Below are 24,416 nucleotides of genomic sequence, written 5' to 3' on the forward strand. Positions count from 1 at the left end.
CGAGTAGATAAAAAGATTGTAAGACACACATACACACACAGGAATATTAGCCAGAAAAAGGAAAAACCTGCCATTTGTGACAACACAAATGAACCTCGAGGGCATCATGCTAAGTGAAATAAGTCAAATACTATATGATTTCTCTTATATGTGGAATCTTAAAGAAAAATCCCACTCAGTTCATAAATGTAGAGAACAGACTGGAGGTGGGGTGGGAGGGTGATGAACTGGTTAGCGTTTTTTTGTTTTTTTGTTTTTTTTAATTTAGATTTATTTTTTGTGGGGCCCCTGAGTGTCTTAGTTAAGCATCTGCCTTCAGCTCAAGTCATGATCCTGGGGTCCCGGGATCAAGCCTCATACCAGGCTTTCTGCTCATTGGGGAGTCTGTTTCTCTCTCTGCCTCTGCCTTCTGCTCTTTGGCCTCTCTCTCTCTCTCTCTTTCTCTCAAATAAATAAAAAAATCTTAAAAAAAAAAAACTCTAAAAAAAAAGCTTTTTCTTTTTTTTTTTTTTTTTGTAGGGTGAAGGTCAGAGGGAGACAAGAGAATCTCAGACTTCCCACTGAGCACAGAACCCCATGCAGGGCTTGATCTCAGGACCTTGAGGATCATGACCTGAGCCAAAATCAAGGGTCAGAAGCTTAACCACAACTAGGCCACCCAGGCGCCCCTCTTGGTGTGGGGTTTTTGGGTTGAATAAAAAGGAGAAAAAAAAATCACCTAGTTCAACTTCTTCATTTTTATAACAAATTGTTCAGAGATGTTAATTGACTTTCTAGATATTTTATATATTGCGGGGGGGGGGGCGGAGAGATGGGTGAGAATTAAAATAAATGCTGTCTACAATGTATTTTATTATTTCTCACTAAGGGCTTAGGACTTGCAGACTCCCACCCACTTCCAGGTGGCTGCAGTCTACCCCTGACATTACTCATATTTTCATTCTCTTTTTTCCTTCTGTAAGTATTCCTTCCACTGTCTATCTTTCTCTTTTCTTAAATTCCCTCTATTTCAGAGTCTAAAATGTTGCAGTGATGGAGAGAACCAACGAAGATTAGGCTGGCGGCGGGGCTGGCGCTGGAAGAGTCAGAGACAACCTCAGCACCGCAGCGACTCCGCCCTGTGCCACGTTCTCTCGCCATCACTGCTGTGCTCGGAAACACGATAGTGTTTATCGTAACAAAGCTTTTCATCTGCCAAGTTCATTATCCTCTTTGTGGCTAAATGATCTTTATATGCATTTAAATCCTCAAAGTATTATGAGAAAAAAAAATATCCCAAGAAGTTTGATGATACAGACATCTGTATGCTTTAGCCATAAGCAACAGCACCAAGCCGGGCTGCTGAAGCGTAAAAGCAAGCGAGCGAACGGAGTGAATTTCTTGCAAGGCAACTGAGCCGCGCGTTGCGTGACCAGGCCCAGGACAGCCAGGGTCTGGAGCGGGGAGGGGACTCCTGTGCTATGTTAGGAGCTGCCATTGGCTGAGTCCTTTCCATCTGCCTCCTCATCCCGTGTGGGTCTGCTCCCTCTGCCTGGTCCGGGGACTGAAAGCGGACTAGAATCAGGTAGGGTCCCGGGACAGCTGGGAAGGGAGCAGGAACAAAGCAAGTCCCCACATCATAGTTCCTGGCTCTACAACATGCACGCATAAACACTATTTGAAAATATTTCAAAATAATGCAAATATGGGATCCCTGGGTGGCACAGCGGTTTGGCGCCTGCCTTTGGCCCAGGGCACGATCCTGGAGACCCAGGATCAAATCCCACATCAGGCTCCCGGTGCATGGAGCCTGCTTCTCCCTCTGCCTGTGTCTCTGCCTCTCTCTCTCTCTGTAACTATCATAAATAAATATAAAAAAAAAAAATTAAAAAAAAAAAAAACAAAATAATGCAAATATTAAGAAAAACAAAAAGCTACTTCCCACACGCTGCCTGAACTCCATCCATGCCCCATGTTGTCATGTTACTGAAGTCCCACTAAGTACAATTAGCACAAAATCTTCTATTAAAATACAACCACCCCTAGCAAGGTCAACCTGAACCTCCAACGAGAATCCCCGAGGACTGCGAGGAGCAGGGGCCAGTGAGGAGGCAGGCGCAGAGCAGCAGAGCTGGCCCAGCTCCTCTCTGCAGACACGAATGAGCTGACGTCTGGTTTCCAGCAAGCGTGGCCGCCCGGAGCCTCTCCTTATCTATCCTGAACCAACACGTGGACGCTGGGGGGTCCCCAGAGCTCTGATCCAGGTAATGCTGGACTTCTGCTGAGGGAACCTGAGTAACGACCCTCCAAGGAAGCAGACAACAATGTGTGGGGTGGATGGCAGGGCCCAGAGACAAGGCACGTGCGTGTGAATCTGCAGAGGCAACCCTCTGCGGCCTCTGAGGTCTAGCCAAGCAGCCTGGGCGGGCACAGCATATGGGACACCCACCCCGGATTGCTTCTCCTGCCCCAGCCCTTACTGCAGTCTGCTAACAGGGCTCCCAGACTTTCAGTTGGATGTTGGAAGTTTCAGTTCTACTTCTGGAATCTTCTATCAGTTGCTCCCAGCATCTGCCTCAAGTCTACATTATGTCCCTCTTCTCCCTCTGAACCGGAACCAGGCTTCCTTTCCATTCCACAGTCACTCTGCTCCCCTGTGACTCCTTCTCCCGGCCCAGGGAGAAAGAAGAGGCCCCTACCTGGTCCCAAAGAACGCTCCTAGGCACCAGGCCCCTGCGCTTGGCCTTGCTGCTTCCCCTCGCTCTTGCGTGAATGCGGCCGTGGTATGGTCCCCGGCCGTCCCAGTGAGCTGCGATCCAGTTTCCCACTACTCTCTCGCTTCTAGTCTAACACATGGCAGCTTCCCTGCACCCTCCTTGACCTGCCTCCCCCTTTAGCCCTTCTCTAAACTTCTTCAAAGTTGTTCATACTCATCTCTGCGTCCTCACGGCCCATTGACACATCCACCCCCAAGCCATCAGGCCACATCCTGACACCCTCCCAGGCCTCCTCACTCCGGCTGTGGCCTCCACGTTTACGTTGTCCTAACGCTGAAGCTGCACATGGGCCCACCCTGAGCCTCTCTCCTCAAGCTGTTCACCCTCTCTCCGTAACTAGCTCCCTTCCCTCTCTTGGCCTCAATTATTACCCCTCAGTATTGATGAAAAATAGCCCCGGAACTTCCAACATGAAGACGCTGGAAATACAATGAAGCCATGTGTGATCCAAGATTAAAGAGCCACCACCTCTAGTCCTGAAGCTCTTGAAGGCCTTGTACCCGCGGAGTGGACGACCCCTTTACAGAAAGGCCCAGGGACAGACCCTACTTCTTTCCATGTTAGTGGGCTCTGCGCTTGGTCCAGAAGCAAAAGACAAGAGGAAGCACATACTACTGTGCAGCAACAGAAACGAGGTCTGGATGGGGGGGGGGGGGGGGGGTCCTCTAGGACGTGAAACGTGGGGTCCTTGGGAGAAATGCAGGACTATGCACAGGTGACCCCGGTCACCAAGAGGAAGCTAGGACCTCGGGAAGAAGCCAGGGAATGCGGCTCCGACCCACACTGGCCAGAGACCTCAGGGAACTATGACTTCGGAGCACCACCCGCTGGGCTGGGCGGCAGTGTTCCTGTATTCAGGGTTCTTGGGGCCTGACGCCTGCTCCGTGAGGGCAGAGGGGAAATCCCGGGGCAAAATGTGTGCAGGAAGCAGGGTTTTCCTAAAAGACAGGGAAACAGAGATTTGCAGGGAAGGGCTCCAGGAAGGAGGAAGGTGCTCTCTTTCTGAGGATGGGAACGGGGGATGCAGGACAGAAAGGGCCGGTGCAGGCTGCCCCCGAGAGAACCCTCAGTGAAGACCGTAACTTACGTTTTTTTCTCAAGTTCTGCAAATTGCCTTATTTAATTTAAAATTTTTTAAAGATTGATTTATTTATTTATTTATTTATTTATTTATTTATTTATTTATTATAGACATAGAGAGAGAGAGAGGCAGAGACACAGGCAGAGGGAGAAGCAGGCTCCACGCAGGCAGCCCGAAGCGGGACTTGATCCCGGGACTCCGGGGTCACACCCTGGGCTGAAGGCAGGCGCTCAACCGCGGAGCCACCAGGGATCCCCGTCTTATTTAATTTTAAAAGCTTTTCCCCTGCCCTGAGCTCCCAACGGCCATCCACAGCCCCCAGTACAGCAGGCCGCCTTCAAGTCCTGCGTCAGCACGAGTGAGCGTAGGGTCGGGTCCGGAGAGCGACTGAGAGCGGCCTCCCCCCCTCGGAGCGGCTGGGCTCCAGCCACGTTCCTGTGGCAGACAGAGGAGATGGGGGGCTCAGAGGGCAGGAGGGGCCAAGGGGGGCGCTGGGGGCAAAGAAACAGTGTCATCGCAGGCAGAGAGGGAAGGGCTGTAGGATGGGCTCCGTGCCCCAAGGATCTCCTGCAGCTGGGGCCATGCGGTGTCATAAGCCACCCCTGCTGACTCCCCCACCCGGCCTGGCTTTCCCACCATGGCGTCCTAAAGCCCTCCAGGTTCAGTATCTCCAGGACTAAGCCCAAGTCTTCCTCGCAACAACTTCTTCGGATCAGATCACCCCGTCCCCCAGGTGCCAGGACAGGACGTCGTAGCATCAGCTTCAACCCTTCGCCTCCCTCAGGCCCCACTTCGAGCCAATCAGTATCCAAGGAACCTACCTCTGAATCCTCTCTCCCTGCGCAGTCCTTCTCTGCATAGCCACAGCCACGGTCCGAGGCTCCCTTCCCTGTCCTCACCGTCTCCATCCCCTTGTAAACTCCAGCCCTGGTTGGGTAGAACCGCCACCCAGGCTCTTTCCCCTCAACTCTGGGCTGCTGCTCTCGCTGCCAAGGCCTCTGGGGACTCCCTCCGACCCCATCTACCCCTCACTTAGCCAAGTCCTACTTCTGATCTCTGTTTCTAAGTCATTTCTTCTTGAAAACTCTCCCCTGAGCCCCATGATGTAGCACAGGTGACCCTATTTTGACAGTTTCATCTGGAAATCATTTCTTCTTAAGGAAGAGACACAAAGAGGAAGAGGAAAAGGAGAAAAAGGGAAAAGGGGAAAGGTGATAGGGAAAAGGGGAGGAAAGCTACGACTATCGATCACAAGTTGGTTTTGGTCGTTCTATTCATGTTTGTAAAACACCCAGCACTGGGTGTTATTCCATATGTTAGCAAATTGGGCACCAATAAAAAATAAATTTATAAAAATAAATAAAAAATAAATAAAACACCCAGTTGAGCAGATCCCACAAGGCTATCTGTGGTTGGTGGCCACCCGGATTCTACCGTCAGGTAAAAGGCACATAATGAGTCTCAAAACAAGGCGATCTTCAGCAAGAAGATGACATTCCAGTAGCTAACTTATGCAACTTACTGTCTGCAGTTTATTCTACTTTTTGGTGAAAACTACACTTTTTCTTTCTTTGTCTTAACCGATGCAATCCTCTTTCCACTCACCAAGCGCCGATGAGTGCTCATAGATCTCTCAGCCATACCATAGGCTTTGAGCAACCAAGGAGAAGTCCTTTGTGCTCAAAAGAAAGTGTGTGAAAAAAAAGAAAAAAAAAAGGAAAAGAAAAAAAAAAAAGTGTGTGCCTTTGAGATAAACAGACAACAAAAGCTGGTGAGCCTTGGCCAGACCATCAAGGGAGGAGGTGAAGGGGAATCGAAGAACACTCTGCAGCTGAGCATCGTCCATGCCAAGCACAGCTTCCTTCTGCCAGACCTCCTTGCCTCTGCCCTCTCGGGACACTGCCCTCTCGGGACTCTGCCCTCTCGGGACTCTGCCCTCTCGGGACACTGCCAGGTGGCTCCGCAGGAGACCTTCAAAGGCTCTTCCCCCACCGCTGAATAAACCCCGCCCCCCTTGTCCTGCTCATGAGCCCTTGTGTCTTCATTGCCTCCACCTTAATTCCCCTCTTCCTCTGCCTGGAATCTCCCTCCCTGGGCTCCGGGCTCAGCTCGCTGTCCCTAAGCTACCCGCTGAGCCTGCCTACTACCAACCCTCAGAGAGCTTCATCTGTGTTCCTCAGCACTCAAACCCTCTGCTCCGCGTTGTAGCTCCCCCGTCCAAGTGTGATACTTATCTCTCCTAGTGAAACAAGACACCCAGGTTAGGAGAAACATCAGAGTAACCCTCGTTGCTCCTCCATTCCAGGCCCAAAGCGGGTGAGCAACGACAGATGGACAACAAATGAGCAAGCAACACTACCGGGGGTGCTTCAATGAAGCCCGATGACGAGGTGACTCAGTCACGGTGCGATTGAATACCAAGCCCTTTACTAAGTCACGGGAAAAACAAAAGCAAAACAAGCAAAAAACAAACTCTGATGAGTTTCTATTATCCATCAACAAAAACTTCTCAAGTGTCCCCTCCACCATCTCTCCCCTGCACTCCACAGCCAGGCACCCAATTCAGGAGTTCAGTCAACAGCAGGAACATCATACTTCTTCCACGGACAGTTTTGTCTATAAATCCTGCATTTAAGGGGCACCTGGGAGGCTCAGTGGTTGAGCGTCAGCCTTCGGCTCAGGGCGTGACTCTGGGGTCCCAGGATCGAGTCCCACACTGGGCTCCCTGCATGGAGCCTACTTCTCCCTCTGCCTGTGTCTCCGCCTCTCTCTCTGTGTTGCTCACAAATTAAATAAAAAAAATATTTTTAAATCCTGAATTTAAAAAACAACAGGTGAGAAGGGAAGATGGCAATGGAGTAGGAAGACCCGAGGCTCACTCTCATCTCATCCCATGCACACAACTAGATAACTATCAAATCACCCTAAACACTCCAGAAATCAACCTGAAGACTGACAAACTCCACAACTAAACACAGAGAAGAGGGCACGTCGAAGACGTGTAAACACGTATGGTTTTGTAGCAATAAAAAACAATAAAAGTCATTTTTTTAAAAAGATTTTGTTTATTTTTTCCATGAGAGACACAGAGACACGGAGAGAGGTAGAGACTCAGGCAGAGGGAGGAGCAGGCTCCGCACAGGGAGCCCGACGTGGGACTCGATCCCGGGACTCCAGGATCACACACTGAGCCAAAGGCAGGTGCTAAACTGCTGAGCCACCCAGGGATCCCCAATAAAAGTCATTTTTGATAAAAAATAAATAAAATGAATTTTTGAAAACAATAAATTTTGCTTTCAAGAAAGATTTCCTTGCATGTACGTGTTTGACAAACGTTTTCAGCTTCAACAGACCCCACCAAGCCCTTACAGCAGACCACGAGGAAGGTGCCCTGTCCCTTAGAAACAGAAGTAGACACCCACGCTCGCTGCCACGCAGCTGGCTGGGGAGCCGGCCGATCTGACCGTGGGTTAACACCCCTTCTGCTATGCCATGTCGCTGCGGGTCACCTCCCAGTTACCAACGTTTCACACGATGGAAACCCTCTATTGCTACAAAAGCCACATGCAGCTGTTGCAGAGATGGTGCAGAGTGAAGACGCCAGGTACAGGTTTCCTGTCGCTATTCTGAGCCAGAAAAGTCACTCCTGTAGTCAGGGCATCAGCCCTAAGTGCTCACGTTATACGTGACCATCCGAACCAGGACATTTCTGAGAATGACAGGGAGCATCATTAACACCTGTACCACCACCTGGGCAGACACAGAGACGTGTCGCTGTGCCACCCCGAGCGAACCTCTGATGAGAAGAGCTCTCGGTGACCCACGCACCGTTGCTAGAATCATGAACTCTTGTGTTCTATTTTAAAGCTTACGCAGCCCCTTCCTTATGCTTTTTAAAATTTGGCTCTGTATCCCCACGTAAGAAAGTGGGCATTTAACCCTTTTCCATCTCACAGAGGAGGATGGTTTCAGAGAAATAAAACATTTGTGAAGGGGCACGACTGCCATGTGGAAGTAGCAGCCCACCCCGACTCTGAGCCCCGGTGGGACTGTCGGCACCGCGGGCGGCAGCCAAGGAAGGGGAGAGACAAGCCACAACCGCCGGGCAGACAGAGGGCCCCAGGGGGCAGCCGAGGGACCGCAAGGGAGGACGACGCAACGACGAGGACCAATTTTCCCTGTGCTGCCTTTTACTTGCCTTAGTCCAGTGTCCTCAGTCGACATAGTAATGTTTAACATTAGAAGACAGTTGGGGCCGAATAACTGCTCCACCCCAAATGGAAACGTTGTTCAGAAGCGAGTAAAGAAACAACAGAGGCACAGACCGCAGTGTCAGGTCACACATCACGAACTCACAGATGGCCAGGGCGGGGCCAGAATTAGCTGCCAAATCCATCCATAATCCATTTGCCCCGTCTTAGCCAATAGGTCCCAGCACCTCAACCGCCTGAACAGTGTTTGCACCATTTATATGCGACCGCACGGCAAGGTTTAAGTTCTGATTCACCCCCCTGCTCGTGTCCAGGCTCGTGAATGTGCCCTGGGCTCATGCAATGAAGACTACGGGCAGGCGCGGAGGAGGCCTGGCTCCAGCAGGAGAAGCCCCATCCCAGGCAACCCATCCCTGAGGCCACACCTATTTCCCCATCCAGGCCTCAGCAGAGGGCCTCACAGCACAGTCCCAAGGGCTTCCAGCAAGGCAGGGGTTCCGTGGAGAAACACAGGCAGCCTGCTACGGCACGGCCACCTTGGTTTTCTCTTTAGCTTGTGTGGGTTGAGGTCATGACTTCTATTTTGCAGGAAAAAGAGCTGGGGCCCAGATTAAGTAACTTGCCCAGCTCTTGCCCCTCAAAAATGGTAGGCCTTAGGTAAAATTCAGATCTTATGAGTCCAAGCCCACTCTCTCCTATCCTTACTGCATCCTCAACACAAAAAATGGACTGTGTGTGTGTGTGTGTGTGTGTGTGTGTGAAGGATGAGCTGCTATATGCTCACAAGAGGTGTTCTCCAGAATCTTCATGCTCTGGATCCCAAACAACCTCCTCTTGCGCTAGGAACTAGTTGTCCCATATCTAAGCACTGAACGGAGCACCACGAGGTAGGAGCAAACCGGAACGTGAGGCAGGCAGACCTTTCTTCTATTCTAGAACATTAGCCAGTGGATCTAAGTGAATGGAATTTCTCTTGTTCATTTTTTTTAATTTTTTTTAATTTTTTTCATTTTGTTTTTAAAAGGAAAAAAAAAGATTGTGACAAAACATATTTTATATTGAAAACATACCAGCTAGACTACTGGACAACATCCATGCTGCCCTGGGCTACAGACTCAGAAGAAAGAGAGGTGTTGCAGTGCTTCTGCACGTGCTTACCCAAAGACCCCTAAAAGGCTGCCACAGAGACAAGACCCACTCTGTGTGGTCCAACTGAGCCTAGAATTAGAGAAGGAAAACAAGAATCAGAGAAGAAACATAAGCCCATATAGCGGATGCCACAGTGTACACATAGGCTAGTATCTTATCATTATTAGGTCGAAAAAGAATGTCCTCAGAGGCCAACCATCCTTAAATATACAGCTGTCATATGCGCGTCTCCATGAAACCCCCTTTCCAAGAGCTGCATTTGGATCATAGTTCTCTGTGGGTATTGATAAGCTGGAAGGGAAACACTTCCTGACAATGGCTGGCCTTGACCATATTCCAGGCATAGTCTAGTCATTTGTGATTATTATCTAGTCATTTGTGCTGAAATTACAGGTTCTAATCTCAGCTCCTTATCCTACCAGGGGTGTTACCTTTACTTAGCCCAGTGCCTGTTTTTCCTCATCTGTCAAAAGCACTCCATAATAGCAGTTATTTTACAGAACTGTTTTGGGTCTTGAATAAGATCATACGTATGAAGCGCCTAGAACACGGCGTGGCACATAGTGATCTTACAACCATCCTCCCAAGGACCTTCATGCTTACGTTCATGGCACACTTAGTCAAGACTGGATGAGAGCGGAAAGCAGTCAGCGGAAGTCAAGGCTGATTGTTTAAGAGACGGAAAAAGAGGCTGGGAGCTTAGATGGTGAAGGCAATGCGCGGTGGGTGGGGTGAGCGGCGTGTCAGGACTGGTGTGGTTCCTATGCTCCCACCTGGAAAATCGTATTCCCTGATACAAGCACCGGTGTGGGTAGAGGCTGCCAGATGATCATGTCCCAAGGAGCCCGAGAGCCAGGCACACAGGGCAGCAAGAGCTCCAAGGACAGGCAACAAAAACGGGTCTGAGAGTCCTAGGCCCAAGACGAGGGGGAAAGCTAGCATCCCAACAACTCAATTTAAGTGATTCTTCCTTTTTGGTTATTAGTGGCTAAGAAACCCCAATCACCTAAATCTACAAAACAGCTCCCTTTCAGACACCTGAAGACTATTAAATCAGCTCTCAACCTTCTCCGTTATGAGTGAAATAACCTTCATGTGTTTAACGACTAGCTCTGATTATCCTTTTCACAAGAAAGACTTATAAATTCTGAAGGAATCTGGTTGACTTACTTAGTCATCCAAGGATATGCTGCTTCTAATATGGAATGAAAGGATTCCAAAGCCTAAGAAATGTAATCGGACAGTATTTAAGGGTGGCACCGGGGGCGGGAAGGAGGGAGAATCGGAAACCAGCACCTTCCTTAGGATATAATGGTGATAACCCAGGCGGGATGCTTTCCAAGTCACCAGAGAAAACCTCCGTCACTATTATGCTTCAACCAAGAGCTGACCAACCCCGCCTGGAAGGATTCCCATTTCCCTAGGCCCAGGGGCGCTGGGGTGTTGTTTTTATGAGTCTGATCTTACTGGAATCTGTCCATCTACATCACAGCTTCCATGAACTAATAAAGCCAGGCAGAAAGACTGCCCAAAAGAACAAAAACACTGAGCGTAGGATGCTTGAGTTTTCACTTGCACAAACCAACTATTAGCATCATTGTCATAACTCGTGGCACTCAGGTAGCCTTACAGCATCGTGCTGCAAGGAGCTCCCTAAACCTGCACTAATCTCACGACCCCCTGCAGGACAGGCAAGGGCTGCTTCGTCTCACAGCTGAGGGGCAGGGAGTGCCCACAGCGACTACGAACAGGCGACTGGGAAAAACCTGAGCTCAGCACAGTCTCAGAAGCTGGGACCAACCAATCCCTTTGAAAATTCAATCATAAACCTTAATCAAGTCATATCGTGGGACCCCATGATTCTGATTCAGGGAGCTTAACCTCAGAAAATGGCCCAATCCATAGAAGAGCTTATTGCACAACGGTGTTCCTCAAAGCATTATTCATAAGGGCGAAAGCTGTCAAAAATTGCAATGTCCGGTAATAAGAACACAATTTAAAAATTGAACACCAATAAAAATAAATTTATTATTAAAAAAAATTCAAGTACACACACATAAAAGAATGTTATGCAGCAATTTTAAAACATATCTATAAAGGAAATGCTGGGGTGCCTGGGTGGCTCAGTCAGGGCTGACTGTCCGACAGGCCGTGGTCTCAGGGTTGTGAGATGGAGCCCCAAGGCTCCACGGTCAGCTGGGCGTCTGCTTGGGATTCTCTCCCTCTCCCTCTGCCCCATCCCACTGCTTGTGCGCACTCTTTATTTTATTTTATTTTTTGTGTGTGTGTGCACTCTTTAAATAAATAAATAGAATTTTTAAAAATGCTCATCATGTAATGTTAAAGGGGAACGATCAGGTGATAGAACTGGATACACAGGAGGAAACGCACCCAGGACAAAAGAGACTGAAAGGACAGAAGCCAGATGTAAACAGTGGAAAACTGAACGTGGCAAGATTGTATGTATGGGTCATTATTTTTCTAATGCAATTTTTCTGTGCTTTCCAAATTTGCTTACAATGAACGACCTGTTCAACTAAGTTTTTTTTTTTTTTTTTGGTCACAAAATAGTACCTAAATGATGAAAATCATTTCTAAATTATATATGCTGAGAAAACGTACAAATTCCCACGTGCCAGGAATAGCCTAAGAAAAGCGTAATTAGGAGGAGGAATTTGCAATGTGTATCCGTGTGTGTGCACCTACAGTTACACGGGAAACAAGTTGTAAGAGGGGCACCAAACCAGCACTGGCGTGGGGAGGAAGGGGCTTCCAAGCTCCCACCAGCCGAGCACACCCAGCTTCCTGTCAGTCCCCGGGCTTCCCTCCCAGCCAGACTGGAGCCCCGAACCCCTTCCTTAAGAGGACTCCTGAGCCCCCAGACCCCATCACTGAGGGAATTGAAATATAAAACGTAAATGACACATCTTTTTAAGTGGAGGCAGGCATGTTTAACTACATGGTGGTTTCTGTCATGCCCAGAACAAGATTTAAAGCCAAGGAAAAATGCCTTAACCCCTTCACCCATTTAAATATCTAAAAAAAAAAAAAAAAATTCTCTCACAATCCTAAAACTTTGAAGCTTTGCTCTAGGATGACTTCTTTGATAATGAGTAAAGGTTGAAAGGTGATTAAAGGCCTTTTCCACTGGCCTAGAGAATCCACAAACTCCATGCATCTTCAATTCCAGAAACTAAGACATTTAGCACCTTTCGTTGCCCTGGGACTTCAAGAAAAGACTGAAGTCAAGAAATGTAATAAGAGCAAGTCAGCTAAGGGGTGGGTGCCAGGCTCCTACCCACCCCTACAGCTTTACCACACTGCTTGGGCAGCGACAAAGCATCGGCCCTTTCATTCTACATCGCAAGCGACCTTCACCGACCATGTGGAGAAAGAGAGGCGAGAAGAGCAGGCAAAGAATAAAAATGACGAGCCCAGTCCACAGGGACCCACTTCCAGGGAAGGCTGCGTCCGTAGGTCCCCTGCGCTCTACCCATGCTCCTTTATCTCCCTATGGGAAGCTAACGCCATGGTCCTAGAGGTACTCGTGGGCCCGGCTCGTAGAACTCATATTCAATAATCGACAGTTCCCCCAAAAATGCACAGATCGGGGCGCCTGGGTGGCTCAGTTGGTTAAGCATCCTGCTCTTGTTTTCAGCTCAGGTCATGATCTCACCGTTGTGGGATCGAGCCCCATGTCGGGCTCTTCGCTCAGTGTAGAGTCTGCTTCAGATTCTCTCTCCCTCTCCCGCTCTCTCTCTCTCTCTCTCAAATAAATAAATAAAATCCACCTCACTGCCGGCTCTGCTGAGCATGCCCCTGCACCAAGCATGAGCACACCTGCAAGGCCTCTGAGTTGTCGTGAGGACAGAATTAAAACAGGGAAGACACACGCCAAGTTTCCTAAAACAATGGCCACGGGTAGTATTTTACTACTGCTACCAACATGATCATTATTAAAATAAATTTAAAAAAATGATCATCATTCAAGTAGGCTGATGCAACTAGGAGGAGGCCAAAGTCGTACGGAAACAGAGTTCTTGCATCAACTAGAAGTTAAACGAAGCCAAGAAAACATGAGTTGGAGAGGAACCCCGAGAGGGTGGCGCAGAGCCAACGGGTGAGGAAGCGAGCAGGGTTCTTGGTAGCCGGCAACCAGGGCGGTGACAGGCACGGCTGCAGCTGCCGCTGCTCAGGCCTCAGGGTGTCAGGCACTGTCCTAACTCCGGTGAGTTCTCCAGGCGGAACCCAGGGCTTCTATTACGCAGAATCAACTGCCTCAGTGGGCCAGGCACAAGCCAGCGGGAGTCCTGGGGGGGTCTCCTCAGAGCATGCAGAGCTCCCTGCACTCGCCCTGGGCCTCCCGGCTGTGTCCCAGGGGGCTGAGAAGGCTTCGAAGGGCCTGGCCACTCCCAAGGGCTGCTTCGCATCACGTCCCCATGTGCTGCCCTCCACGAGGAAGAGTGGAGGTGACATCCCCCGAGGGTGCAGCCCGTGCGACTGAACGGCCGCAGTGCGCCCACGAAGGAGGCCGGGAGGGCAGGGTCCTGGCAGCCCGACGGTCCTGAAGCACCTTGATGGTGCTTCTCTGGGTCTCCATTTAAATACAGCCTCGTGCACCTCAGAGGGCGCCGACGGCTCCGGGGGTGCTCTACGTCCAGGTGCAGGTGCCGATGGGCCCCAGGGAGGCTCCCACGTCTGGGTGCAGGTGCCGACGGCCCCGGGGGGGCTCCCACGTCCAGGTGCAGGTGCCGACGGCCCCGGGGGGGGCTCCCACGTCCAGGTGCAGGTGCCGACGGCCCGGGGGGGGTTCCCATGTCCAGGTGCAGGTGCCGACGGGCCCCGGGGAGGCTCCCACGTCCGGGTGCAGGTGGTGACGGCCCCGGGAGGGCTCCCACATCAAGGTGCAGGTGGCGACGGGCCCTGGGAGGCTCCCACGTCCAGGTGCAGGTGCCGACGGCCCGGGAGGGGGCTCCCACATCCAGTTGCAGGTGGCGATGGGCCCCGGGGAGGCTCCCACGTCCAGGTGCAGGTGCCGATGGCCTGGGGGGGCTCCCACGTCCAGGTGCAGGTGCCGACGGGCCCCGGGAGCGGGAGCACGGAGGACTGGACGGGGCCACCCGCTGGACACTTAAGTCCACGTCGGGACCCACCGGCCCAGGGCGCGTGGAGGCCCGTGGCCGCACCCCGCACACTGGCCTCACCCTCCCTCCGGGCAGCTGCAGACGCCGAGGGCTGACCAAGGCCGTCTCCACTTACGGACGAGCAAAGGGACGCCCGAGGAGCCACGGCCGCCCAAGGACGGAGCTCGGTGGGGAGAAGTCCCTGCGGGCCTCAGCCCGGCAGCCTCACCTGCTCTTGTAGCCAACCCTGAACCGCTGCGCACCCCTAGGGGTCACGGGACCACAGAATACGGTTGCTTCTCACGGTGATTCCACCATCTTTCCGTAAACACAAAAACACCTCTTTTTGTGTAGAAATGTTTCTCCTGGATTCCAGGAGTCTCTTCGACTTCAAAGCCCCTGTTTCATTCATGAGGAGCCAGCGGTCCGCAAGGATTTGGTGGCTTCCTGGGACGTCGAGTGAATCAGACAAGGAGCAAGGACCCACATTCGAAAGGCCCTGCCTTGCAGGCCACGGCTCGGGAGCATGGGCCGGACTGATTCTCTGCAAAACGCACGAACCAGAACCCTTTGCCTCTGAGTGCATAGCAATGTCAGGTATTGATGTGGGGCTTCTCCGGGGGCCCCCTTATGTGAGAAGAATCCTAACAGCGTGGCTAGTTCAGCAGAACCGCGCCCCAGCACCCTTTGCACATGAGCAAATCGGAGAAGCAAAACTGGAGATGGGGAGGGAGAAGTCGCTCATCATCGATAACTCTATTCCCTCGGAGACACTTCCCAGTTCCATAAAGAAAAACCCACCCCCGACCTTTACTCCGCAAGTAACCTATTCCCTTTAGAGAACAGCGACTTGGGGATATCGTGCGTGCCACATTGCTCAACAAAAGCAGAATCGCAAAATGCCAAATGCGTTTTCAAATTCCTATTCAGAGAGCAGAGAAACATAGTATTATTTTGTCAAAGTCAGTTTCCATGGCAGCCTGAGCCCCTTGCCTCTGTAAGGCCTTCAGCTCATAAATGCAAATGCACACTCCTCTTATAGAGCTGTTTGGTGTTTTATCAACCTACCAACTAAAAGTTGAAATAAAGCTTTAAGTGTGGAGGGTTCTCACCTGTGAAAGCATTTGTGGCCTGAAAACCAGCTTCCTGCATACTGCTCCCCAGACAAGCCTGTGCTCCAACTCTTAAGCTATCCTGTCAAGAGGAAATCGCCTGGGCAAGGCCTCAGGTCACTTCCATCTTAGCTTGTCGGAGTCCATCGCTCTGCCCCGTCCGGCTTGTGGTAGCATCTGATGCCCACCTGCCCTGCTCCCAGACACTGAGAGCAGTACCTGGGACAGCACCCAGTCCAGCAGCGTGCACACTTGGGGCACACAGTCACGTCAGCCGTCCAGCCAAAGGGTGAAGGCCATGGTGAGCCCAGGAGCAGAGGACGCTGTCCCGCTGAGACCTGCTCTCCCACCTTAGAGTGAGGCCCTCGTCAGCCACTTGGCAGCCAGCATCCTCCACGGTCTCAGCCGCTCTAAGGGAGCTCAGTATGGTCTGATCTGCTGCTCTCTGTGCTTCGCCTCTCCCCTTGCTGAAATTAAAAAGAAAGAGATCACTTTCCTGATGACTTGTAGGAGCATCAAACTCAGTAGACCCATAGGGGCCGAAAGAAAGAGGGAGAACGAGAGAGAGGGAGAGAGAGAGAAAGCCACCCGGAGTGGTGCTCGTGGGCACTGCAGCAGCTCCGGGGAGGGGGCAGGTCCAGCACCTTTCCCTGCGTGTCTGTGAAGGGGCGGGGAGCAGAGGTAGCTTTTACTTGTGCCCAGAAAAAAAAAAAAAGACAGAAGAAGCCAGCGTCCTCTGCTCTAAGCCTTGCTGAGATGGCTACAAAGGTCACACAACATCCAAATGCCTTTCGCTCAGTTACTCAGAGTCCACAGATACCCTGCAGAAGAGACCCACTTCCTGGGCTTGTTCCCGAGGGATCAGAAGTGAGGTCTGAGGTTCATACCCATCGCCATCAGCGCTCCGGGAATGACTCGGGTTGAGTAGTTTATCAAAAATATCAAAAAATAAAATAAAAAAATAAATAAATAAATAAATAAATAAATAAATAAATAAGACTAGCAAAGGGGACAACGGAGGCCTGTATCAATCTTTTAAAGAGTGAGGAGGAAAAGCAAACTTAATCTGAAAATTTACGTTACATATTACATAATCATAAAAGCACTTTACGAAACACTTTCCAGATAGTCTCGTGTTGTTATATTACACAAGAAGCAGCACCGATAACAAGAATGTCACAAATCCAAAGGATGAGACTTTTTAAAACAGAACCCAAATAGTCATCTCCGGTATTAGAGGAAAAGAAACCTTTTTTTTTTTTTTTTTTTTTCCAATATCACTTCAGTCTATGTTGACTTCATGGACCTGCAGTATCACAGTTAATAGGGTGTAGCATACCATGAGTCCTTACACTTAATGAATAGGTTAAAAAAAAAAAAACCTTACTTTAATTAAAAATCATTTCTGAAAATGATGGTTTTGAAGTACTTGAAAATGTGACAAAACATTTTTTTCTCTGAACTGAAACATTCCACTTAAAATGACCAACACTCACAGTATCAGCACCCTAAAATCCTACACTAACTTCTAACGTAAACCTAATCACATATACTATACCTATCATTCTTAGGAAATGGAATTGCCAGAAAAAAACAAAAACCTACCCGCCCTATTCTTTAAAACCTTGATTTTCTTTGCCCTTTGCTATGGTGCTTTCCATGCACAGAAATGCTAGACTTTATTTATTCTCTGTTTTTAAACTCAGAGACAATGTGAAGCGTGATGAGGTGTTTGTTGTTATTTTATTGTAGGCTTTCTGTTTATTTTGTTTTATTGCAAAACTTAAAAAAAATCAAGCTAACCTATATCACATTTCAAATGGCTATGGGGAAGACTAAGGCAGATATGGACAGAAACAGAACAACTTTTTTCTTTTTTTGCCATTTTTATCCATCTTACCATCTGTTTTCAATTCTTCTAAACGAGAAGTATGGTGACAGGTGTGTAGCAGCTCATCTTGGAGTATCAGGCAAGGTACTGGCATGGATTTTTAGGAATTTTAGGGTACGATGTGTGGGTTTCCCAATAAAGACCAGACGGACACAACTGTATTATCTCCTTAATGAGTAACTTTTATATTCCTGCATACGTTCAGGAATACATACAATTTTTATTTTTTTATTTATTGTTTATTTTATTTTTATTTTTTATACACAATTTTTAAGTTAAAACTTAACTGTAAAATGCCATAAAATGTTTTCTTCCCAGCCACTAGCAACACAGATACCCATTCTAGAAGTATGCAAGAAAGAGGTGAGGAGGCCCAGGACCTGGAGACTTCATTGCGTTCAGCAAGGGACCCGATCATCTGAGACAGGGCCAGGAAGCCCATCACACTCAGCAAGAAAGTGTCGGATGACCCGACAGGCTGTGGAACAGAGCTGGGGGATTAGGTCCCAGAAACAGCAAATGCAAAGCACATCTGCTTTCACAGCTTAGTAACCAACCAAGCATCAACAAAAAGGCATAGCAATGGAACGAATGCTACGTCATCCACGTCTCCCGTCTAACCCCCTCCTATGGCTCTCACCCTCATTCTGCTCCCCTTCCAACCTCAGTTCAAATGACCCAGCCCTATGAGCCCTCCTTGACATCCCCGGGTGACCTCAGAGCCTGGCTGCCAGCTCCGCGTCACTGCTCCAGGTCACGGCTGCACGCAGGGGCCCTGAGCACCATCGCCCTCTCCCCTGCTGGAGTGTAGGCCTGTGAGGACGAGGACGGTGAGCGGCTGACTTTCCGCTTCCCCCTGGCAGCTTGGACCCTGCCAATGCAGCACACCGGGGAGCTGGGCCAACGCTTCCAAGACGAGCCGCCCACGGGCAGCGCGTCCTGGCCGAGAGGCTACTCTGCGGTGCTGGAGCCTCTGAAGTGGGTGGGCGTCCCCTCCTCCCCAGGGTCAGGGTGAGACAGTGACTGGGGCAGTAACTCCCTGTGCTCACACCCACGGAGCATCCTCCGGGAGAGACCCTCAGAGGACGTTGTTTCAGATCCCCTCAAAGCACAGAGCGGGGGGGAAAAAAAAGAAAATAAATAAATAAATAAATATAAATAAATGAATAAAAGCACAGAGGTTAGGAGACTGAACTCCAAAAACTACTGCACGGGGGAGTCAGGACTGGGCCTGCACCTCTGGACCCTCCATCTGTGCTTCCCGGGCTACCTGCGGATGTCAGGTAAGCCTAAATTCCCTAAACTAAAGTGCCTTAACCCCAATAATACTCAAATCAGGGAAATCAAGGGGGGAGAAAATGAAGGAAGAGTAAACACAGGGAGGCGATTCACCCAGGATGCAAGTTCAGAGTCATCGTAAGCCATCAAGAGCCCCCAGTACAGCAAGCAGGGGAACATCGTCCTGTCTTCTCCACACACACATACACACACACACACACACACACACACACACACACACACACACGTGTGTTCTATTTACCTTGGAAAGATGGGAAAGCCCAACCAGGAAATAAATTAATTCAATACCGCACTTGAAAAATGTCATTAAATCCCTCCCATAAGAGAGCAACAGTTACTAAGGAAACTGAGCACATCAAATGGAAAAACATCCCCACAGGAAGGGACACTTTTTTAAAAAAACATGAACACCCACAGAACCTAACCAAATAAGTTAAAGAATATGTTTGCTTTACCCCTGATTCATAAAAACTTACATCAAGTGCAGTCCTCCTGGGAATCATTGGGGGAATGAAGACTGCATTCAACAGATCACGGCTCTCACAAAATCGCACTACAAAAATAGACACATGCGATTCAGGAAACATTAGGGTCACTCAGTAGACACAAAGGCCAAAACCCAGAAATGAAGTGAAACAACCTTTAAAAAAAAAAATCTACAAACACTCAAAACATTTGTAGTGCACAAGGAATAAACACTACAGTTTCATTTTGTATTTCCTCTCCGTGCAGACAGACTGCTTTCCTGGCGGAGTGTCGGTTACCTAGGGGACAGCCAGACTGAGCAGCCGAACGGGCTCCAGGCCGAAGACACTCGGGGAGCGGAGGCCCCATGCCTGGGTCTGATGGTTTCTCACTGCTCTACTCCCCACCAGAGAGGTCCGAGGGGGAACGGGACACTGAGACGTGAAGAGACAGCTCTAACCTTGACCAAAACAATAGAAATAAAAAATAAAAATAAAATAAAAACATAAAAATTAAGACATTAAGAGTCGTACTACACTGCTCACCGAAAGAAAAAAAAAAAAAAACTCCACTTCTGGCTGGTTCACTTAAGTTTAAAGCGACAATGGACACTGAGCAAGACAGACCAGACGTGAGAAAGAGCAGAGAGAAGAAACCTGAGGATCTACTTCCAGCCAGAGTCCGAAGCAAGAGTTACCCCGGGAATATAAGAAATAGTGAAAGGGAATAAAGGGGAAGGGAGAAAAAATGAGTGGACATATCAGAAAGGGAGACAGACCATGAGAGACACCTAACTCTGGGAAATGAACTAGGGGTGGTGGAAGGGGAGGAGGGCGGGGGGTGGGGGTGACTGGGTGACGGGCACTGAGCGGGGCACTTGACGGGATGAGCACTGGGTGTTATTCTATATATTGACAAATTGAACACCAATGAAAAATAAAAAAATAAATTAAAAAAAAGAGTTACCCCCAGGAGACGGAGCGTTTCCCACCCGAGCTTCTCCATCTCACAAACAGACACTCTGAACCTTGGCAAGCGCCCAAGAGTCTCATTATTTCGAACAGCAAACAGGTGTGTCCTAGGGAAAAAAACATGCTCCCTGCCCTCAAGGCAGCCACGGGGCGGGGGGCAGGGGGCTTAGTCGGGTCCCTCAGCCCTCAGGCTCCCACCTTCTCATCTGTAAAGACGTGAAACCCTAGGTCCCTTCTGATCTTGGGTCTTCCCCTGTGGCCACGTCTCTGGTCAAGGGAGACAAGACAGTGTGTGTGAAAAGAATATAATGACCAAGTATAGAAAATCTGCACATGAACCCAAATCTGAGAGCACGTCAGAGAAACGAGCTGCCCGGAACAGGAGAGGCTGACCTGGGGTGGGGCCGATCCCTCGCACTACTTCTAATTTCTATGATGTGGGGGCACAAGACAATTTGAGGTTGTGTTGCCAGAGCTATAAAGCCAGAGCCCTGGTAGCTTGATGGGCTCCAGAGAGTCAGGTCATCGTTTTTGCAAGCAAGTACAAAATCTGAAACCCTCATTTCAAATATACGCACGAGCTACAAAAGGCAACAGCAGCAATTCTATTAGAACGTCCTATAAAGCGTCGCTTTGGCATACACAACACTTGATAAATCCCGAAGGACCTACGGTCTGAGGCCCAAATCAAGGTGCAGGAAGTTTCCCCCCAAGTAAGTTAGTAGGATAACAGTCCCTGGGGAATCTGTACGTCTATAACTATCTCCTCATCGTATTTAGGGACACAGGAAGCCATGAGACGTTGTCTCTCTCACTCCTTCATTTGATGGAGGAAACGGAGGCTCAGGGAGGAGAAGGGATGCATCACAAGGGACTGCGACAAGCAAGGCAGAGCTCAGAGGTACAGCACACACCGGTACCAACTGCCAACGGAGACCAAGGGACGCGGAGGTGCTTTCCACCTTCCTGGGCCCCAACTATTCCCCAGCTGACAGGAACAGGAGGCCTTGCCCGCTGACCACCCCGCTCTCTGGCCTACAGAGCTCTGCATGAGCTGCATCGTCCCCGTTCAGCATTTCAATAGCTCTTTGTGGGATGAGGACTCTAGCAAGGGGATGGGGAGATAGGAGTGAGCAAAGCAAACCGGGATCCTGTCCCCAAACTGCCTATAGGGTGTATGGAGGTGCTTGCTAATGGAAACCTTTTGCTGATCTTTGTATCCTCGGCGTGGGCCTCCACGGGGCCTAGAATACAGCAGGTGCCCAGTAAATGCTGGTCGCGCAGCACCGAGTCACACCGAGCTCCAGCCTGACCGCCTCCTCGTTGAGCTGCATCAGCTGCACGACGTCCTGAGGCTGTGGTGCCCCGTGAGGCTGCTGGCCCTGGCCCCAGACCCTGGAGGGCCCTTGGCGGGGACACTCCACCTGCGAGTCTGAGGCCCGGACAGTGCAAACATTTAAAGCACACTCAAGTGAGAGCTTTGTACACAAACAGTCCAGTGGCCCAAAGGGCGGGCTCTGAGCTGGACGACCTTGGGTGCACCTCGTTTTCGGCTCCGCGTGACTTTAACGGTCACTTAACCCCTTGAGCCTCAGTTTCCTCATCTATAAAACAGAAGCAGTGAGGGAGCCCACCTCCTGGAAATACTGTATGTTTAATGGGGAAACAGACACAAAACACTGGTCTCTAGTGAATGGCAAAGAGATAGCAGCTGCTACAAGATGACAACTCACCTCAGCAGATTGATAAATTATGTCTTCAGAGAATATTCCAGGGGCGCCTGGGCAGCCCAGGCGGTTACGCATCTGCCTTCTGCTCGGGTCCTGAGCCCCGGGTCCTGGGACGCCATCCTGAGTCAGGCTTCCCGCTTAACAGGGAGCCCGCTCCTCCTCCCCCGCTCGTGCTTCCTCTCTCACTTGTGCTCTCGCTCTCTCTCATATAAATAAAATCTTTAAAAAAAATTTTTTTTAAGTAAAAATAAAGAACATTCCCCACCCACTTTTTTCTAGTATTCACCTGACTTAATTAGGCAAAAATAGCATTTTATCTCATGGTTCCTCAGTTGATTTTTTAACGTTCTTGATAGATAAAAATCTAAGCTTAAAATCGTTTTGTATCAGCTAAAATTAATGACAGAAAGGATCAGGGAAAATGATACAAAATTAGACAAAATGTGTGGGTGAGATATTTGGTATGAAATGCGGTAGAAGACAAGAAGGAGAAAAATGACAAAAAAATGGCTTTTAAAAGGAAAAAGAGCCTCTTGATCATCAAATTTTTCAGGTTTCTAATTGAAATATCAAATTCAAGACGCAGCAACAGACCGTGATAAATAAACTTTACCAGGTTCTACACTCTTTGCCAGAAAACGACCAACAGGGTCGATCTTCCGATCCGACTTTCTTCCTTCCCGTTCCCTGTTTGGTTCACTCCCTTTGTAAGGTGCTGACTTTCTAAGCCCTTTCCACCCATTTCTCAAACTCCCAGAAGCCCCGAGAATGACGGGGCACAAAGAGGACATCCCAATGACCCCTCCCAACAGCGGGATAAATCCGGCACTCGTCTACGTAACGGGAGGTGTGGGAACAGAAACCCCAACCCTTTAAAAGCCAATAAAAATTGATCGACAATAGCCCAGCCGATACTCCTAGGGAGACGAACGATCTATATAATTTTAGTCATTTGCACGAGCAAAGGTTTCCTGAAGCTCCCCTGCTTACGAAGCTCCAGACCCATTCCACATTTGCATCTTTAATCAAAACACGTGGGGAACGTCTAAATTTTTCATGACTGTAGTTTTGTCTTGTTTGCTCATATTCATTTTCTGAGAAAAAAAATATATATATCCATTTAGGAAAAAAGTAATTTTCTGTTTTACAATTTTTTAAAGATTTCGTCTTCCTTACGTCATGTCCACACCCAACATGGGCCTCAAACTTATGACCCCAAGGTCAAGAGTCCCATGCTCTACTGACTGAGCCAACCAGGCATCCCTCTGTTTTATGATTTTTTACCACTCGATGCCCGGTTTGAGGTGGGCAGTGTTGGATAGAGATACTCCAATAATATTTTTCTTAGATATTTCCAAGAAAAATCAATGTTGTCTGGGACAGACGTGAGAGACAAGAGATGTAACAGTGAGCACGTGACGGGAATGTGCCCAACACCTGGGCCTGTAAGGCTCTGACCAGTAGCCAGCAGGGACTACTGCTCAATTTAGTGTAGGTGCAATTTTGGGGATACACCCCCCGAAGTTGGGACACACACACACACACACACACACAATTGTCTAGAGACTTGTGCCTCGGCAGAAAGGCTCCTTACTGCCCAAATACCGTTACAACGAGATTTAGGAGTCCGGAAAAGAGAAAACCGTTCCTCCCCACGGTCTGCACAGCAGACAGACACAGGCCCACCCCGTACCTTCTCAGAACTTACAACTTCCTCTCCACGTGGTGGTGTCTCTACCATGTAAGGGAACCAGAAAAGGAAATGATACGTGCCGTGTGCCGCACAGCACCAAGGAAGACCTCCGATGCCCTGGCTACCCTAGGAAAAGCACACGTTCTCATAGGAGAGTGAAAGGACTGTCTCTAGCTCGATCTTTCAAGAATGACTTAGAGTCCAACCACGAGAACCTGCCACTTGAGACACGGCAAATTCTGGAAGCGGAGCTCGTTTGGCCCAGGCAGCACCGGTGGAACAACCTGATCACAGAGACCCAAGGAGATGGACGTCTCAGCAGCCGTCTGAGGGACACAGGGTGAGACGGCACCGTCTGCTGCCCCCCTCCCCCCCCGAGCTGATGCCACCGCCCGCCCGCAGCTGAGAGCGGGACAGGCCCTCGCTGGGACGGTCCACCCAACGCTGACCGCTGCCTCCGAGACAGCCCCGAGCCGAGCCGAGCCGCCCGACTGAGCAGGGCCGGCTCTGCACCTAGTAGGGAGCACTGAGGGCTTCACGCCTTCTTGGGCGGCTGCGGGAGGCAGAGCCATGAAAGTACATCTGTCCTGAGGAGCAGCTGTTGAAGGGGAGACTTTTGGGGAAGGGCTGCCTGGTATCTAACTAACGGGACCATAACCCATCCCCTGTGTGTCCCGGAGGCCTCTGGCCAAGCAGAAAGTGTTCATTAGGCCAATCTCCGCTGCCTTGGTAACAGAGGCCCACGCGTGTGCTCTTAACACAGTAAAGCAACCAAGTGGTGGGGGGGTCCCTAGAGACAGGTACTGTGTGGCCTGCAAGCAGCCCCGGGGGCAGGAGGAACAACGCAACGTGCTCTCCTACAATGCAGAACGGGCCCCTCCACCAGCCCGGTGTGACTGGGACAGTCTCTCCAGCACCTGAAGCCTCGTGTTTGT

The 24,416-nt window shown here is 49.8% G+C and overlaps 1 protein-coding gene across 16 annotated transcripts in view; it reads right to left on the minus strand.

Annotated features, from left to right (window-relative positions):
* LDLRAD4 (low density lipoprotein receptor class A domain containing 4) overlaps positions 1–24,416 on the minus strand; it is a 383,881-nt gene that overhangs the window by 218,689 nt on the left and 140,776 nt on the right. For 9 of the 16 annotated variants that reach the window (XM_025422272.3, XM_049112803.1, XM_025422276.3 and 6 more), the window contains one exon: positions 15,433–15,899. The exons of 5 other annotated variants lie outside the window; for them this stretch is intronic. In XM_025422272.3, coding sequence (XP_025278057.1) covers positions 15,433–15,472 — 40 coding nt within the window. In that variant the 5' untranslated portion in view covers positions 15,473–15,899. Of the gene's footprint in view, positions 1–15,432; positions 15,900–19,098; positions 19,176–21,791; positions 21,979–24,416 lie in introns of those variants that run through there. 2 more of the 16 variants (XM_025422277.3, XM_025422280.3) reach the window with 2 other exon arrangements.

Source organism: Canis lupus, chromosome 1 (assembly GCF_003254725.2).
Source record: "Canis lupus dingo isolate Sandy chromosome 1, ASM325472v2, whole genome shotgun sequence".
NCBI lineage: Eukaryota > Metazoa > Chordata > Mammalia > Carnivora > Canidae > Canis > Canis lupus.